The 16,309-nt window shown below is 44.0% G+C and overlaps 4 protein-coding genes across 5 annotated transcripts; all 4 read left to right on the top strand.

Moving 5' to 3' along the window:
• The first annotated feature begins 111 nt into the window (after positions 1–111).
• Positions 112–16,238, top strand: LOC135349301 (HAUS augmin-like complex subunit 5). Of its 2 annotated transcripts, none has more exons than XM_064547822.1 (14): positions 112–308; positions 410–505; positions 570–860; positions 1,081–1,165; positions 1,797–1,904; positions 2,100–2,227; positions 9,217–9,429; positions 10,239–10,401; positions 11,103–11,183; positions 11,713–11,858; positions 14,430–14,581; positions 14,944–15,024; positions 15,475–15,616; positions 15,841–16,238. In XM_064547822.1, the coding sequence occupies exons 1-14, from the start codon at positions 142–144 to the stop codon at positions 15,971–15,973; spliced, it is 1,986 nt and encodes a 661-aa protein (XP_064403892.1). In that variant the 5' UTR covers positions 112–141; the 3' UTR covers positions 15,974–16,238. The 2 variants fall into 2 exon arrangements, with proteins under 2 accessions (XP_064403892.1, XP_064403893.1); XM_064547823.1 differs by having other exon boundaries at positions 15,484–15,616.
• On the top strand, positions 2,396–3,846 carry LOC135349314 (uncharacterized). The gene has a single exon (XM_064547839.1). The coding sequence runs from the start codon at positions 2,472–2,474 to the stop codon at positions 3,717–3,719; it is 1,248 nt and encodes a 415-aa protein (XP_064403909.1). The 5' UTR covers positions 2,396–2,471; the 3' UTR covers positions 3,720–3,846.
• Positions 4,382–8,644, top strand: LOC135349308 (uncharacterized). Its single transcript, XM_064547834.1, has one exon. It carries the CDS (start codon positions 4,382–4,384, stop codon positions 5,852–5,854), a length of 1,473 nt encoding a protein of 490 aa, XP_064403904.1. The 3' UTR covers positions 5,855–8,644.
• On the top strand, positions 7,087–8,644 carry LOC135349309 (uncharacterized). Its single transcript, XM_064547835.1, has one exon. The coding sequence runs from the start codon at positions 7,087–7,089 to the stop codon at positions 8,554–8,556; it is 1,470 nt and encodes a 489-aa protein (XP_064403905.1). The 3' UTR covers positions 8,557–8,644.
• Positions 16,239–16,309: the final 71 nt, after the last annotated feature.

Raw genomic sequence — 16,309 nt, forward strand, 5'->3', positions numbered from 1 at the left:
GAGGGGGAGGAGTCGAGGTTGATGACAGTCACGCCCATCTGGACCAGAGGGGCGGGCAGAGGAGACCGCATGGGACAATGTGGATGTGGGCGCGCATGGGGGCCGGGGATGGGGAGGAATAATAACAACACACTTGAACTCATGGTTACATGTACATGTTCTACAATGAGCAAGCAACATTCCAAACATGGCAGGAGGAAGGGTGGTGTGTCTAGAAGTGAAGACCAAGCTCAAGCAATGTTGAAATGGGCTGTGGATGATATGAGGCTCAGTACTGACACTCTACCTAGCTTAGAGGACCTGAACACGTGAGGCCATTAAATATCATAAGAATCAAAGCATAAACGAACGAAAGCATTAATAATAAAAATATCAGAGCATAAACGAACATTTTCCATTCAACCATTAGGTTGCTAAGAGGTAGTACGGGTAACACCTGGGACTACATCTGTGAACATGTTCACTCGTCTACCATTGTGAATACTGCTCGTCAAAACCTACGCCTGTAAGTCCAACTGAACCCCCTCTCCCTCTTGACTTACTCAATGTATTCAACCCTCCTCTTACAGTCACTCTGGAGGTGTGTCTACTGAGCATGCCCAGTTACTAGCTGAGCAGAATGAACTACAACGAGAGTTAGCCTCACTTCAAGTGGCAGTCTCACAGACACTACAGGATGCTAACAGACTGGAGGCCGATATCGTTGCCGTGGAGACAACCAATCAGTGTACTCGAGCAGAGATGGATGAGCTGTGTAACAAGAGCACCCTCCTCTCCGCCCACTCAGTCAGATGTGAAGAGGTGGTGCATGTTTTGATGGAGTACTGCAAGAGAATGAGGCACAGAGAGGAATTGTGCAGGTGCAATAATTATACAATTTGTGGTCTGTGAAAAAATGTATGTTGCTAAATCGTTAGTAAACTACTGATCAACAGGCTATCTTCAATTTATGGTGTTACGTATGCAATCTGCCACAGTAGATGCATGCACAGACTTATGTTTGTTCAAGTTGCCCAATGTGTACAGTTTTTGTAATTCACATACAAAGCTCTGTTGTTAATAGTGATTGTGTGTGTTCAGGTATCCAGACAAGGAGCAGTCTTACTTCACTAGAGAGCCCTCCTCAATATCCACGACACCTGTTACCTTGGAGACTGCCTGCATGGTGAGTATGCATGGATACAGAGTGTATGCTACATTAGGTAGTTAGTAGGAGGACATTGCCTCCACTGGACTGTGTGTAATATGGAGTACAGTATTATCTGAGGACATTGCCTCCACTGGACTGTGTGTAATATGGATAATATGGAGTACAGTATTATCTGAGGACATTGCCTCCACTGGACTGTGTGTAATATGGAGTACAGTATTATCTGAGGACATTGCCTCCACTGGACTGTGTGTAATATAGAGTACAATGGCCATATATTAGAAAGATACCTTTCAAATACTGTTAAAACTTCTTCGATTGGGACCATTATTTGTCATTTTTCGATCATGGTATTATGGCCGGAATTGGCGAATTTTTTCATCCTCCAAATATGAACATTGATGGTACCATTTGAATTCTTCACTGAAATAGGACCAACAGAACTAACCATAATATCTACACGGTTTGATTCCCATTCTCTGTGTTGCTGTTCCCATTCTTCACATGATTTAGATTGGCTGTACTTCGAGTTGTTTGTGGGTTGCTGGGTCAGTCATGCGTCATTTGTACGTAGCCACAAACTTGTGTTTTGTTATACGGTACATGTCTACCTTCTCTAAAACAATGTTACCCCCCCCCCCCGTAGCGTGATGTGCGGAGTGTGTGTGGAGTGGTGGAGGAGGTGGTACTATATGGAGGAGAGTCTGATGGTGGGGGGGAGAGACTGAGGGAGCAGGCTTGGAGCAGGGTAGAGGTGAGCGGCCTAAGGGCTTTAACACTCTAGGACTCTACTGTACATGTAGTGATTGTTCTGTCCATGATCGATCTACAATAGATGTGCTTTTTGATAGTATGGTCTAATGCACAGAATATTATTATCTACCATGTACATGTACTAGGATACACACCTTCCACAATCCTAACCCGCCCCCTCACACCCACAACACAGGCACTCCTCGCAGCCCACCCCCCTCACGAGATCCTCGGAGCACTGACTAGACTAACTGCTGAGCTGGCAGATAAGATCCACTCCCACACTGAAAGCATTGATCTGACTAGGGACGCTCAGGAACTCAGGTGACCTCTCATTGATGAAATTCATACTCTAAACAGATTCATACATTTTGCTGGGTTTGCATATGCAAACAGATTCATAAGATGTATTTGGGAACAAATTCACTCCCTTTTACAGAGAGTGACATGGGTATTTCCCTGAGAAAACCCCTCTGTAGAGCAAGGTGGTATTTTTTGTAGAGCACTAGTATATAAAGAGGGTGATAGATTGACTAGATTGAGTATGTTATACTGATTATCTGGGAACATGGCTGATCGAACAGAAAAAACGGGACTCCTTGATAAAAAGTCACCGTCAACGACGTACGCAAGACAACTGTTTGCCCTTGTCGTCGTCGTGTTTGCGATAGAGTTTGGATTGGGAGTCAAGTTGTGTCTTGTCAACATGAAATACTGGCTGTTTATGGATGCCTCATGTGATCACCTCAACGCAACCGCCAACGCCACTGTAGAGCCCCCAACCGAGGATCCTGGTTATCTGGTTGCTGGTAAACACATTCGGACTGGAAGCACTGTGCATGTACTGCTCTTCCTGTTTACGTTTCTCATCTCTGCCCTCAACATGCTCGAGTACGTTCAACTTGCCTACGGGACATACAAGTATCTCTCTGACTCGCAAAAACCACTCCCTACAAAAGTGACGCCGGAAGATCCGAAGCCTCTACGGAAGCCGTGGTGTAGCTGGTTGGCTATCTTTGTGATCTTTTTCTTCTTGTGCTTAGTTCCTCTCCTCAAGTTCTCTGTGGGTGTTATTATGGAGGTGCAGAAATCGGGATGCATTTGGGAGGCCTCTTCTGGCGGTAATTTGTCGAGGATTTATGTGGCCTACTGTTGTTTGGAGCTGTTGAACGCTGTCTTGCTTGCCTGCACTGTTCGAGTATTAATGGTGTGGCAAACAATCAAGATTAGGAGTGTTTGGTTCACCGATACGAGAAAAGCTCCTAAAAAGCATACCGAAAACGAATCGTTTAAGAAGGAAGCGGAAAAAGCCTGGCTAGCTGAGAGGCAAGACTATGAAAGAAGGGGAAAAGAAGTCAAACGAATGATGACTCCATTCAAATGGTGGTTCCTAACACCTTGGATCATGTTTTTGGTCATGACTCTCATTAACCCACACACTCTGCTAACACCTTGGACTAGGTACGAGGATTCAAAGCTCCTGAGCATGTCTCAAGTATACTACCTTCTGTTGGTTGTGTTGAAGGCATTCCAAGTGTTCACACAGAACGCTTGTGTCATGGCTATGAACAACTACCACCGAGAGTACTATCGAAAGATGACCAGACGATTTATGAAAGGGTTTACGCAGGATGTAGATTCCACTCCGAAATATCAAGAAGAAGCGAAAGAGTTTTTTTTTGTTTTCAATGAGAAGTTCAGTTTCCACCCGAACTTTCTGTGTATTAATGCGAGGATCGAGGTGGACACTCCATACTTTGTTTTGTGTCTTATACTAGGTATCTTTGTGACCTCCTCTGATATTCTTTTTAGGTAAATAGAAAGCGGTTGTTTAGACCGCAGCTAGGGGTTTTATATGATATGTTCTTTTTAGGTAGATACAATCTTTTTAGGTAGATACAAAGTTATAATGTACGTAGTACAAAAATTATTCTGAAGCTCAACGTGAATGTACAAATGCATGACACACATGTAGTGTAATAAGCTAGTGTAATAGTGTTACAGTTACAGTTGATTTGGGACAGTACCAAAGATTATTTGCCACTCACGATGATGGATAGTAACCGTTGCTAACATTTTTTTAACCACACCCCGTGCATAACCTCTATTGTGTATAACACGTGTGGGATTCAACCACTTAGTGACTCTCCATATATGGAAATGCGGTCATAGCCACTTAAGTACGAAACGCGATCGCCATAGTCAACCATATTTATGAGCTCCTGATTATACTACTACTATGGTACATTATACATTTGTTTTGTCAAGTATTATGCCAAATTAATGACCACTACTAAGTGTTATAGTGCTGTCAAGGTGTATTGTCTCCGTTCCCTGGGGCTATCCCTGGGAAGCCCCCTCTAGCTAGCATATGCTGACACATGTGTTGCAGTTTCAGCAGCTAGTAGCTTCAGTACTTCTCTGAAATGACAACTACGCAACAGCTCTATCCAAGACCACATTAATACTGCTAGTGAAATGGCAACTGCACCACCACAACAGCCTGAGACTGAATCTACTCCACTAACGACACCAAAAGGAATAGGTACATGGAGCTATTTTTCTGTTGGTTTTGCAGCTACTGATCATAATTCATCGAAAAAGAAAGAACCTCCTACCTCAAAGATCATCTGTCTTGGGTTAGTGTTGGTAGTGATTGTACTGCTTCTAATTGTTGGGCTGGCTCTGATGGTTGTCAAGTATACGCTCTTTGTTGATGCAGTGTGTCACCACCCCAATAGCTCCAGTGCAGGTGATCGCTTGTTCTATGTCAACGGTAATAAGATTGAGAATGGCGGCTACATGCATGTCGTGTTGATCATCTTCTCAGCCTTTATCTCATTTATCAAGATCCCGGAATATATTGCGCTTGCTTGCGGGACCCATAATTGGCTCTTACATAAACGCCGCTCTGGCATATCAGCCCCTCCCACTACCCGCTCTTGTGGCTGTGTGTGTGTCACTGCTCGCTCTTGTAGCTGTGTCACCACCCGCTGTTGTGGCTGTGTAATGACTTCAGTGGGTGTGTTCCTGTTTTTGCTTGCAGCAGGAATGGGTATGCTTTTCTTCGCTATAAAGATGGAGTTGGAGGAGGAGCGTTGCAAGTATGACAATAACTATGGAAACATGTTGAGTGTGGTGTATATAATACATTGTGGACTGGACTTCTGTTGCGCTTTGTTGGCTTGTTTTGTTAGAGTCTGGATGATAATCCATACGTACAAGGTTAAGGAGATATGGTCCCCATCAGCTAAGGTAAATTGTGTTGATCGACTTCGTAGCTATTGTCTCAAGCTATTCGGAGCTAAGGAGGAAGTGGCTACCTATGAGCAACTCACAGATGAATCAAGCAAAAAAACTGCACAGCAACTAGCTGAAGAGGCTTATTTACACGAGTACGAGGTTGAGTATGAGAAGAGAGGGGAACAAGCGAAGGAACAGATGCTGCCCTTTGTACCTTGGTTCCTGTTTCCCTGGCTACACTTTGCTCTCCTCACTGTTATCAATCCTCATCTTCTGCTAACACCCTGGACATATGATCACAATGGTCGCAAGTCGAAAATCATTGCAAAGAGCCGATACTTTTATTTATTGGGGGTGATAGTGTATTTTGTTCAGATCCTGGTACAGAATGCGTGTGCCATGCGAATGAACCAGTACCACAAAGACTATCACAGAGATATGGAGAAGAGAGTAGTGCACAAGTACGGACGCTATACAGAGAACCCTCAGACTACTACCATTGTACCCTCGGTTCCGGACGATAGCGTGGTTGAGAAAAAGAAGAATTACATTTTCATAGCAAGTCAGATCTCAATGAAATTCAAGGATGAATATAACTTTGAACCAACTTTTTTCTCCTTTTTCATTAACATTATAGAGAATCCGTATTATATGATCATTCTTGTCATTGGTATTGCCGTCAGTGCATCGGACTTTTTATACAAATAAACGGTAGATCATAATTGTGTGACAATTGTAGCATTAATTTTTTAGAAAGTATTTTCTTGCTTATTTTTAACGATACATGTATTCCTGTCATTATTGATATAATAATTATAAGTTTTGTCATCCAAAATATTTAACCACCCTTTTGAAAAAAAACCAGAGTTTTTTGTGTTGTGGTTTTTAGCTACCACTGTTGTGTGAATCTTACAATTCTCACTATTTCGATATTAGTCTCCCCACACTCTAAAGCCCCGCCCCCTAGCCCTCTCATTAGCTCCTCCCTCCACACTCTAATTATTGTAGCACTATAGCTACTGAAATACAATAATTTTGGGGAAAATTTAAATAATGGCCATGCACATGACTCTTATCATTAAACTTATACATGTAACCTAGAGTGATGCAATGCTAAGGAGATAATTATTCACCAATTTGTGTGTAAGAACTACCCAGTACTCGCAACTCCCGCCACCCAGTGCTCGCAACTCCCACCACCCAGTGCTCGCAACTCCCGCCACCCAGTACTCGCAACTCCCACTACCCAGTGCTCGCAACTCCCGCCACCCAGTGCTCGCAACTCCCGCCACCCAGTACTCGCAACTCCCGCCACCCAGTACTCGCAACTCCCGCCACCCAGTACTCGCAACTCCCGCCACCCAGTACTCGCAACTCCCGCCACCCAGTACTCGCAACTCCCGCTACCCAGTACTCGCAACTCCCGCCACCCAGTACTCGCAACTCCCGCCACCCAGTACTCGCAACTCCCACTACCCAGTACTCGCAACTCCCGCCACCCAGTGCTCGCAACTCCCGCCACCCAGCAACTAAGTTAACAGTGTGTACATGTACACTATATAAGGAACGGTCAACGCTCTACGCTTAGTGTTGCAAAGATTCTGTAAAGTCTGTTATAGCAATACTTCCCTGAAAAATGTCAGATAATGAAGAAGAGTTTCTGACAGCGTCCTTGCTCCATAATGCGTACTCATCAACAGATTCCCAGCCGGCATTATCACCTGATACGGGTACGCCTGAGGAGATAGTAGCCTCAAATGTAAGAAACTCTCCTCCGGAGGTAAGGTGTAGCTAGCTTTCTGCCTGTTTCTGTTTGTTTATACCTACTGGTCACAATCCTTTATCATAATATACTACAATGTATACAGGTGACAAAAAAACCTACCACCTCAAATATCATCTGTCTCTGTTTTGTGGTGGGAGTGATCGAACTGCTTCTAATGTTTGGGCTGGTTCTGATGGTTACCAAGTACGTGCTCTTTGTCGATGCAGGGTGTCACCACCTCAATAGCGCTAATAGCTCCAATGGCAGCAGCACAGGTTATCACTGGTTCCATGTCAACGGTAACAAGATTGAGACGGGCGGCTACATGCATATCTCGTTGATCCTCTTCTCAGCCTTTATCTCGTTTCTCCAGATCCCGGAATACATTTCGCTTGCTTGTGGGACCTATGAATGGCTTAAACCCCGCCCTCCAACTTCCCGCTCTTGTAACTCTGTCACTACCCGCTCTTGTTGCTATGTAGTGTCTTCTTCAGTGGGTGTGGTACTTTGTTTGGTTGGACTAGGAGGGGTTGTGCTTTACTTCGCTATAAACATGGAATTAGAGGAGGAGAGTTGTAAGGAGGACAATAGCTATAGACACACATTGGTTGTGTTGCATATGATACATAGTGTGATAGACTTCTTGAGTACTGTGTTGGCTTTTGTGGTTCGCCTCTGGATGATATACCATACGTACAAGGTTATGAAGATATGGTCCATACCTGAGGCTATCAATGAGGAGAAACGAGCAGATGAATTATCAAGCAGTAAAACTGCACAGCAACTAGCTGAAGATAATTTTTACAACGAGTACGAGGTTGAGTATGAGAAGAGAGGAAAGGAAGCGAAAGAACAAATGCTGCCCTTTGTCCCGTGGTTCCTGTTTCCCTGGCTGCACTTCTTTGTCCTCACTCTTATCAACCCTCATCTTCTGCTAACACCGTGGACACATGACCACAATGAACATAGGTCGGAAGTCATTGCTAGAAGCCAGCTATTATATTTTGGAATTGTGATAGTGTATTTTGTTCAGATCGCGGTACAACATGCGTGTGCCATGCGAATGAACCAATACCACAAAGACTATCACGCAGATATGGAGAATAGAGTCGTGCACAAGTACGAACGCTATACAGAGAACCCTCAGACTACTACCATTGTACCCTCAGTTCCGAACGATAACCCTCAGACTACTACCGATGTACCATTAGTTCCGAACGATAACCCTCAGATTACTACCATTGTACCCTCAGTTCCGAACGATAACCCTCAGACTACTACCATTGTACCATCAGTTCCGAACGATAACCCTCAGACTACTACCGATGTACCATTAGTTCCGAACGATAACCCTCAGACTACTACCATTGTACCATTAGTTCCGAACGATAACCCTCAGACTACTACCATTGTACCATTAGTTCCGAACGATAACCCTCAGACTACTACCATTGTACCATCAGTTCCAGACGATAGCGTGGTTGAGAAAGAGAAGAAGTACATTTTCATAGCAAGTCAGATCTCAATGAAATTCAAGGATGAGTACAAATTTGACCCGACCTTTCTCTCCTTTTTCCCAAACGTGAATGTAGAGAATCCGTATTATTTGTTGGTTTTTATAGTTGGTATTGCCGTCAGTACATAGAATTTTATACCAATGAACGATTATAAAATTGTGGCATTTTTAGTTTGCTTTTTAGGCAAATGAACTGTAGATGTAATATTTATCATGACTTAGCATTTTTCAGTAGATCTCTTGTTGATAATTATATACTACGTGTCTGTGAAAGACTAGTACCTTTCTGTTGTTTGTGCGTAGTATTATTTGTTATTGTATAGGTTATGTTCAGGCAAGGATTCTTGCCTTAGCTTGATTATAGAATTTATAGTGTTAAATAGACTACATTTACTTATTTGGTATGTTGTGCAATAGTAGATGACTGTACACCCAACTGTTAATCCCTCTCTCCTGCTGTGTAAGATCCCGTCTAGAACCTGACAAACAAGAAGTGTTCAGGAGTGTATAAAAGGACAGTGTGTTAGATTTTGAGTAGAGAGAGTTGTTTTTGTGATGTTAAAGTTTATGCGATGTTGTGGAATTGATGTTGTTGAAGATTGTTGAATGAATGAAGATTGTTGAATTGAATTGTGAGAACTAGAGATGGATCTTTTACAGTGTCATAATAATTGTGTCGTCAAAATAATTATGTAACATAAAGCCCCTTGCTCTGAATATTGTTTTCTAGTGAGATTTTAGCACTGCATGTAGGACAAGGAAAGTTAATATCTTTGCTCTCACTGTTAGGTACCAGGAGCAACCTGATGGTGAGGGGAGTGTCCTCCTATCAGTAGAGGATCATCTCATGTCCGCCCGGCTAGATCATGTGACCAATGCTCTGACAGCCGAGGGTGTGGATGAGGGGGCGGCACAAGCACAGGGTCATCTGGAGGAGGTTAAAGGTCAACTAGAGGAGTGTGTGGCGTCTGTGTACAGTGGAGAAGTTAGAGATCTTGTGAGGTAATTAAATAGTGTGTTGTGTGTGTGTAGAGATTGCATGGCTGGAGAGCATAACTAACAGTGGATTGCTTCCACACAGGTGCACTTTAATTTGGTCTGATTCTGTAGTTTATAAGACGTCAGCAATCTTGTAATTGTATAGTATATTGATCATGTCACCCCATACCCCATACCCCATACCCCACACCCCATACCCCCACACCCCACACCCCACACCCCACTCCCCACACCCCACACCCCACACCCCACTCCCCACACCCCATACCCCACACCCCACACCCCACACCCCACTCCCCACACCCCACACCCCATACCCCACACCCCATACCCCACACCCCACACCCCACACCCCACACTCCACTCCCCACACCCCATACCCCACACCCCACACCCCACACCCCACTCCCCACACCCCACACCCCACACCCCACTCCCCACACCCCATACCCCACACCCCACACCCCACTCCCCACACCCCACACCCCACACCCCATACCCCACACTCCACACCCCACACCCCACACCCCACTCCCCACACCCCACACCCCACACCCCACTCCCCACACCCCATACCCCACACCCCACACTCCACACCCCACACCCCATACCCCACATTCCACACTCCACACCCCACACCCCATACCCCACACCCCACACTCCACACCCCACACCCCACACCCCACACCCCACACCCCACACTCCACACCCCACACCCCACACCCCACACTCCACACCCCACACCCCACTCCCCACTCCCCACACTCCACTCTTACTGTCCCTCCCCCTCCTAACGCTTGCATCATGCACAGGACGAAGGTATTGCTGGAGCTAGAGGTGGCTGGTCTTGAGGGAGGATGGGCAGTCATCTCTCAGTTAGTATCACAGCTCCAGTCCTCCCTGGTAGACAAGAGGCAAGGTCTGGACACACTGGCCAGTAAGAAGAAGAGAGTCGGGCTACTAGCTAACAATGCTGTGAGTGTATGGATGTAGCTTTTGAATGTAACACTCTTTACCCATTGCTTTGAACGTCAATCTTGTATAATTATAATTATGATCTTTACCCAATGTGTTGTGTTGCTAGGCCGCATATAGTGTGCCTTTTTTTAATTAGTACTTGACCCCATAAAAATTAATTCATTATTGTGTACTCAGATTGCATTAGCTCACTTCCTCAGGAAATTGGTGCTCTGGGTTCTTAGATCACATCACCCTCAAGTGCTAGGTGGACTTGATATCTAAATATTTAGTTTTTTATATGAATGGCTAAATGTAAACAGGTTTTACATTCTTCTCATAGTTCTCGATGTCTATTAAAACACTTTGAGCTTTTATTTAGGCAACAATTTTGAACACCTCATCATTTGAGATTGTGTAGCTCTGTTTTTGCAGGCAATGATCTTATGGCTAGTGTGTCAACGTTCCCAGGCTATGGCTTTGTGCATATATTCCTTACAAATCAACTTCCTTGGATCAAAGTGTTTATAATAGGCAACATGTGCTTTGATCTGCATGGCTACATTGGCTAATTGATTCTCCCCATCACTGGCTAATTCTTCCCACCATAATTAATATTAAATCATTGTACTAGACAATTGAGATTAAAGTCTGGACACAATTTACTATTCTAGCAGCTAGTATATGATTGGACGGTGTGTTCTACTATATTTATATAGGAGAGCAACCAGGCGAGTATTCAGGGGCTGGTGAAACATAACTCTCGGCTCCACGGGCGACTCACACATCTGGCCACTGAGGTAATTGTAGAGGGAATGGGTAGCGGAGGGAAATGGGTAATGTTTACGTTTATAGGGACATTGTTGTGGCATGGCCTAGGTATGTATGGCATGAAGTGAGTCAGTAGGAGAAGTTCTTCATTGGCTTTAGACCACAGAATGCAGGAACAAAGTGCAGCCTAATAGACTATTGTACAGAAACCACCCTCAGTCCTTCTGTGTGTGCGGCTTATAGGGCATCTGCTGGTCCCAGCTGCTGTGCGGCTTGGGAAAGTATGCAATGATGTTATAGTAAATGTGTGTATGAGGAGGCAGGCTAGCTCACAGACTTTTGTCGGTGTTGTGGAATGTGCTTGCATGACCTTGCTACAATGGTGACCTCAAACCAGTGCGGTGTTGTTGTGTGCATATCAAAATTTTTGTCCAATTATTTATGATCTTGGATATGATCTGGAGCACATGCGGTTGTCTGTATAGTAGGGTTGATGATTAGATTAACCACCTGTTCCATTCTCTCTCTCACCGCACACACGTACACACACGCACACAGTTGAACCTGTACTTGCGTGACAGTGTGTGTGGTGTGGAGAGTGTGCTAGTGGGAGGGGCCAGGGATCTGATGAACAGTATTGCCACGGAAACCCGTCTCTTCTCGACCGTGTGTCTGACTAGAGCAATGAAGGCTCCAGGAATAAGGTAAATCAATCCTCCAGATCACCTAGTACATGTAACTACTCAGATCACCTTTTAAGAAAAAATGCCAGGTGAATTGTGCATGGTCAATTCTAGAGCCTCCTAATGATAATTAAGAGCATTCTGTCTCCTAGCAAAGGCAGGCATTTGAATATCAATGTAGCAGGATGTAGCCTTACAATACTGTGGTTTCAAGCAAGAAAATCCTCCAAGAGTGAGTCAGTGTTGAGAAACAATAGGTTCAGTGCTGGCAATATCCTGTGAGTGTGAGTTAGATCATGTGAGGTGGTCTAGAGGGGTTGCTCTAATGCATGGAGAGGAGTGTTGTGCCCTTACTAGGTAAAGCTGGTCCAATGGTGGCCGGGAGAGGTGGTGGGTGGGTTAGTGTACCTCCTTACTAGGTAAAGCTGGTCCAATGGTGGCCGGGAGAGGTGGTGGGTTAGTGTACCTCCTTACTAGGTAAAGCTGGTCCAATGGTGGCCGGGAGAGGTGGGTGGGTGGGTTAGTGTACCTCCTTACTAGGTAAAGCTGGTCCAATGGTGGCCGGGAGAGGTGGTGGGTTAGTGTACCTCCTTACTAGGTAAAGCTGGTCCAATGGTGGCCGGGAGAGGTGGTGGGTGGGTTAGTGTACCTCCTTACTAGGTAAAGCTGGTCCAATGGTGGCCGGGAGAGGTGGTGGGTGGGTTAGTGTACCTCCTTACTAGGTAAAGCTGGTCCAATGGTGGCCGGGAGAGGTGGTGGGTGGGTTAGTGTACCTCCTTACTAGGTGTTGAAGCAAGTAATGGTGGGAGGCCTTTCAATCTAGATGTCGGTTGCATATAATGCAAACATGGAATTGTACATTCATTAGCTATAATTATACGTACATTAATTAATTAGCGGATATTATGAGTCACTGTTCAGTTATTGTTATCTCGGGTTTTCAGAGGATGAAGGTCTCCAGTCACTACCCTCTATATATTATATAATGGAGAGTGGTTTGACCCATTCTTGAACCATGACTCTTAACCTTTGCAGGCAGTGTACCACTAATTGGGAGGGTGAATGGTGAATATTGGCTCAGCATTCCTAAGATAATTATAATGTTTTCAAATGTCATTCTTAGTCACTATGACAGGTGAACTAATCTGTGTACTAGTTAATGATATTCATGACCTCATTATGCGGTTATTGTGGTCTCTTAAAATGATAATCAGTTCCTAATCTCATAGTTGAGTGATCACACATGTGTCATCCAATAGAGCCCTGTCAGTGCACTCCATATATGGTCAACACAATATCACATGTAGGCAGCTCTCATGTTAGCTCATTGGTTGTATCACAGCTTGTCAAGGTGCCCATTCTTGCTTGTTTGTGTGTGTGTCATCTATTGTCTCCCGGCTTGCATCAGTGTGAACACAGCTTGTGTGTGGGTTTGTGTGTGCATGTGCTTGCATCAGTGTGAACACAGCTTGTGTGTGGGTTTGTGTGTGCGTGTGCTTGCATCAGTGTGAACACAGCTTGCAATTGTGTGGGTGTGTGGGTTTGTGTGTGCGTGTGCTTGCATCAGTGTGAACACAGCTTGTGTGTGTGCACGTAGGATGTGTTTTGCAAGTGAAATTAGCGTACGTGTGCTCTTTCATTTATTTGGGGGGCATGCTCCTAATGATAAAGTTTGCAGTATTTTGCAATTAATATTGAGCAACAATTCTTCATCACTGTCATAGTTTAAAACTGTGTCAAAGGAATTTGGAGAATGCCATGCAACAGTTTCCCATCCATTAATTTATGTTGCTTAATGTTTCCTTAGCTAAAGTAACATGTGTTATTTCCCTACGTATATATATATAGCACCATATGGGTGGCGGCTGTTGCTAGGAGAGGCTGGAGTGGTTTTGTCACCTGCTGTATACGTAGCTAGATTCAGGAAACAAGGACTGTACAATTAGGGTGTGTGAATATGAGCTTAGCAACCAGTGGTTGCTATGGTTGCTATATAATTATCATAGTTGCAATATGGGTTGCTCTGTGGTGGCAACATCTGTCTGTTGCTAGGTGATTTCAACACAATGCCCTGGAATGTTAATCATATACAATGGCCTTTGGTCAACAGCTAGCCTCCTATTATTGTGCGCTATAAATTTTTTTTATGGCTCATAGATTACGTAGGCACTCATGTGATACGCACAAGGCTTTACTGAACTGCTTCTAACATCGTACTGTTTACACTTGTATGGGGCTTGTTTAGCAACATAGACTGATGGCCATTACAGAATCAAAGTGCAAGTCATATCAATGTCAGAGGATATAGCTACTAAACTAAGAGTCAAATTATAGCCAAAGATGGTGATACACCCACCAGTTGAAACCTTCAGTTCATATTGTATGGGTTTTGATTACAATTTTCAAATTGTGTATTCAGCAAAATGATCTATAATTAGACTGACCAACCAGAACCCCCACTCACCCTTGTAAATGTGTTTAATGGGCTAGCTAAGTTTATGTCATAATTAATTAAAGCTTTGGCGCCTCCACCGAGGCATCATGTGCTTTCTTTAAACAAGTTAACATAACAATCTACACGCACACATACAGCGTCCCTTGGTGTCATCTGTCCATCCGATGTTTCCACCCTCATCAGCCGTCTGGCCACGCCTCTTGGAAGCCCCTCCTCCCTCTACTGGGACTGTCCCCAACCACATCTCCTGAGAATGCTCTATCAGAGTTAGTAGCCTGCCTGAGAAGAGGTAAGCTTGCCTCAGCACAGCATAGCTAGGGGGTGTTTGATCACTGGCCATGCTGTCTCCTCATTGTTCCATGGCACTTCCTGTTGTACTTAACGGAGTCTCCCTACTCTAAAAATTCATATTTTATCTGCAAATTTTTCCAAGTATTTTAACACTTCCTGCCTTTATTGCCTTTATTTCTGAGCCACATTGCCTCTGAGCCTAATTGAGGGATCATACTTGCTTCCAATGTTGTCTGAGGAATCGTTGCCAGACTCCCGTGCACCTGCGTGGGGAGTTTCCTGAAGCTTCTGTTTACTTCCACTTATATTATTGTTTCTCCCCTCCACCCAAACATAATCTCGGCGGCTGGGTCTGTACAGTGGCGCTACTAGCCAGTGAGACAGACCAACTGAGAGGGGTCGTGTTTGGAATGAAGGCTGTCAAGGAAAGCACCACCCAAGGTGTATATAATATACTCTGCACTTCATTAAGCATGCACTTCATAAGCATGCTGCTGTGGACTTTTTATTATCCTGTTGACCTATTCAATTCAATGTGGATGTCCTGGGTTCAGGGGTCGTACAGTTTCTTATCCCCAACACTTGTCTGTTATGAATACATCACCTGTAATGATTAACCAGGTGCTATATTTCTATAATGATTAACCAGGTGCTATATTTCTATAATGATTAACCAGGTGCTATATTTCTATAATGATTAACCAGGTGCTATATTTATTCCATACTATAATGATTAACCAGGTGCTATATTTATTCCATACTATAATGGTTAACCAGGTGTTGTATATTCCATGAGAGGGTCTTAGGCTCTCAAAGTAGCCACCAAAATATGAGCCTTATTAATTTGCATTTTGTTAAAATTGCTGGATTTCCTAGGATGCTATTATTCAGTGTGTGTAGGTGTGCTGGAGTCATGTGAGCGTTATGACGAGCAGTTACGTGGCGAGGGGTTGTGTGCAGTGAGGCAGTGCTTGTCTCATGCCTCCCACGGCCTCTCCCGATGCTCTCATGTGGAACAGACCATGAAGGAATGGTGAGTGGTTGTATACTTATATATAGTTATATAGTTACCTTCAAATACCAATTCTTGACTGCATATATAATTATGTCTATTATGTAGCTCTTGGGGAGCTTTATTAAATGGTGTCATAGCTTACAGACTTTTGATGTACCCAAAATTAATATTTTAGCGAGTCCTTTGTTGGCTCTACTGGTAATGAGGTTCACGCTTATGTGTTTGTTTATCCATGACTCCAGGTGGGAGCAGCCTGCCCAGTATTGTGTTCCCTGGGTTACCTGTGACGGAATGTCATGTGATAAGTGGATTGACCAATGGAGGGTCCTCACAACCAAACTAAGACAACTGACATCATCGCAAACTATGTCCTAATAATAATAATATTACTAATCTTGTGATCTTAGAAACTTCCTCATCCTGTGTGTAAATATTTTATTATTGTCAGAGTACAGTTTATTGGCAATTATTACCACAGCTTGCATCATTTAATTTTAATCTTTAAAATTTCACTATAATCAACATGTTATTGTCAGCCTATGATTATGCTGTACGTACGTACCAATAGCTGCACCGGTATTTGTCATGGTGATATACATGTATGCCTCTGGAATTTTCCAGCTGATATGTTTATCACTGATCTCTGACAAAGTTGTCCTAGTAACTGGCAATGAATGGTTGCATACGTGTTATGACGTTTAGGTCCGATTG

Source organism: Halichondria panicea, chromosome 15 (genome assembly GCF_963675165.1).
Source record: "Halichondria panicea chromosome 15, odHalPani1.1, whole genome shotgun sequence".
Classification (NCBI taxonomy): domain Eukaryota; kingdom Metazoa; phylum Porifera; class Demospongiae; order Suberitida; family Halichondriidae; genus Halichondria; species Halichondria panicea.

Coding starts and splice junctions, on each gene's coding strand:
- LOC135349301 (XM_064547822.1), top strand. CDS start 142: ATGGTTACATGTACATGTTCTACAATGAGCAAGCAACATTCCAAACAT. Junction 10,402..11,102: donor GGCTACTAGCTAACAATGCT/GTGAGTGTATGG, acceptor ATATTTATATAG/GAGAGCAACCAGGCGAGTAT. Junction 15,025..15,474: donor CAAGGAAAGCACCACCCAAG/GTGTATATAATA, acceptor GCTATTATTCAG/TGTGTGTAGGTGTGCTGGAG.
- LOC135349314 (XM_064547839.1), top strand. CDS start 2,472: ATGGCTGATCGAACAGAAAAAACGGGACTCCTTGATAAAAAGTCACCG.
- LOC135349308 (XM_064547834.1), top strand. CDS start 4,382: ATGGCAACTGCACCACCACAACAGCCTGAGACTGAATCTACTCCACTA.
- LOC135349309 (XM_064547835.1), top strand. CDS start 7,087: ATGTTTGGGCTGGTTCTGATGGTTACCAAGTACGTGCTCTTTGTCGAT.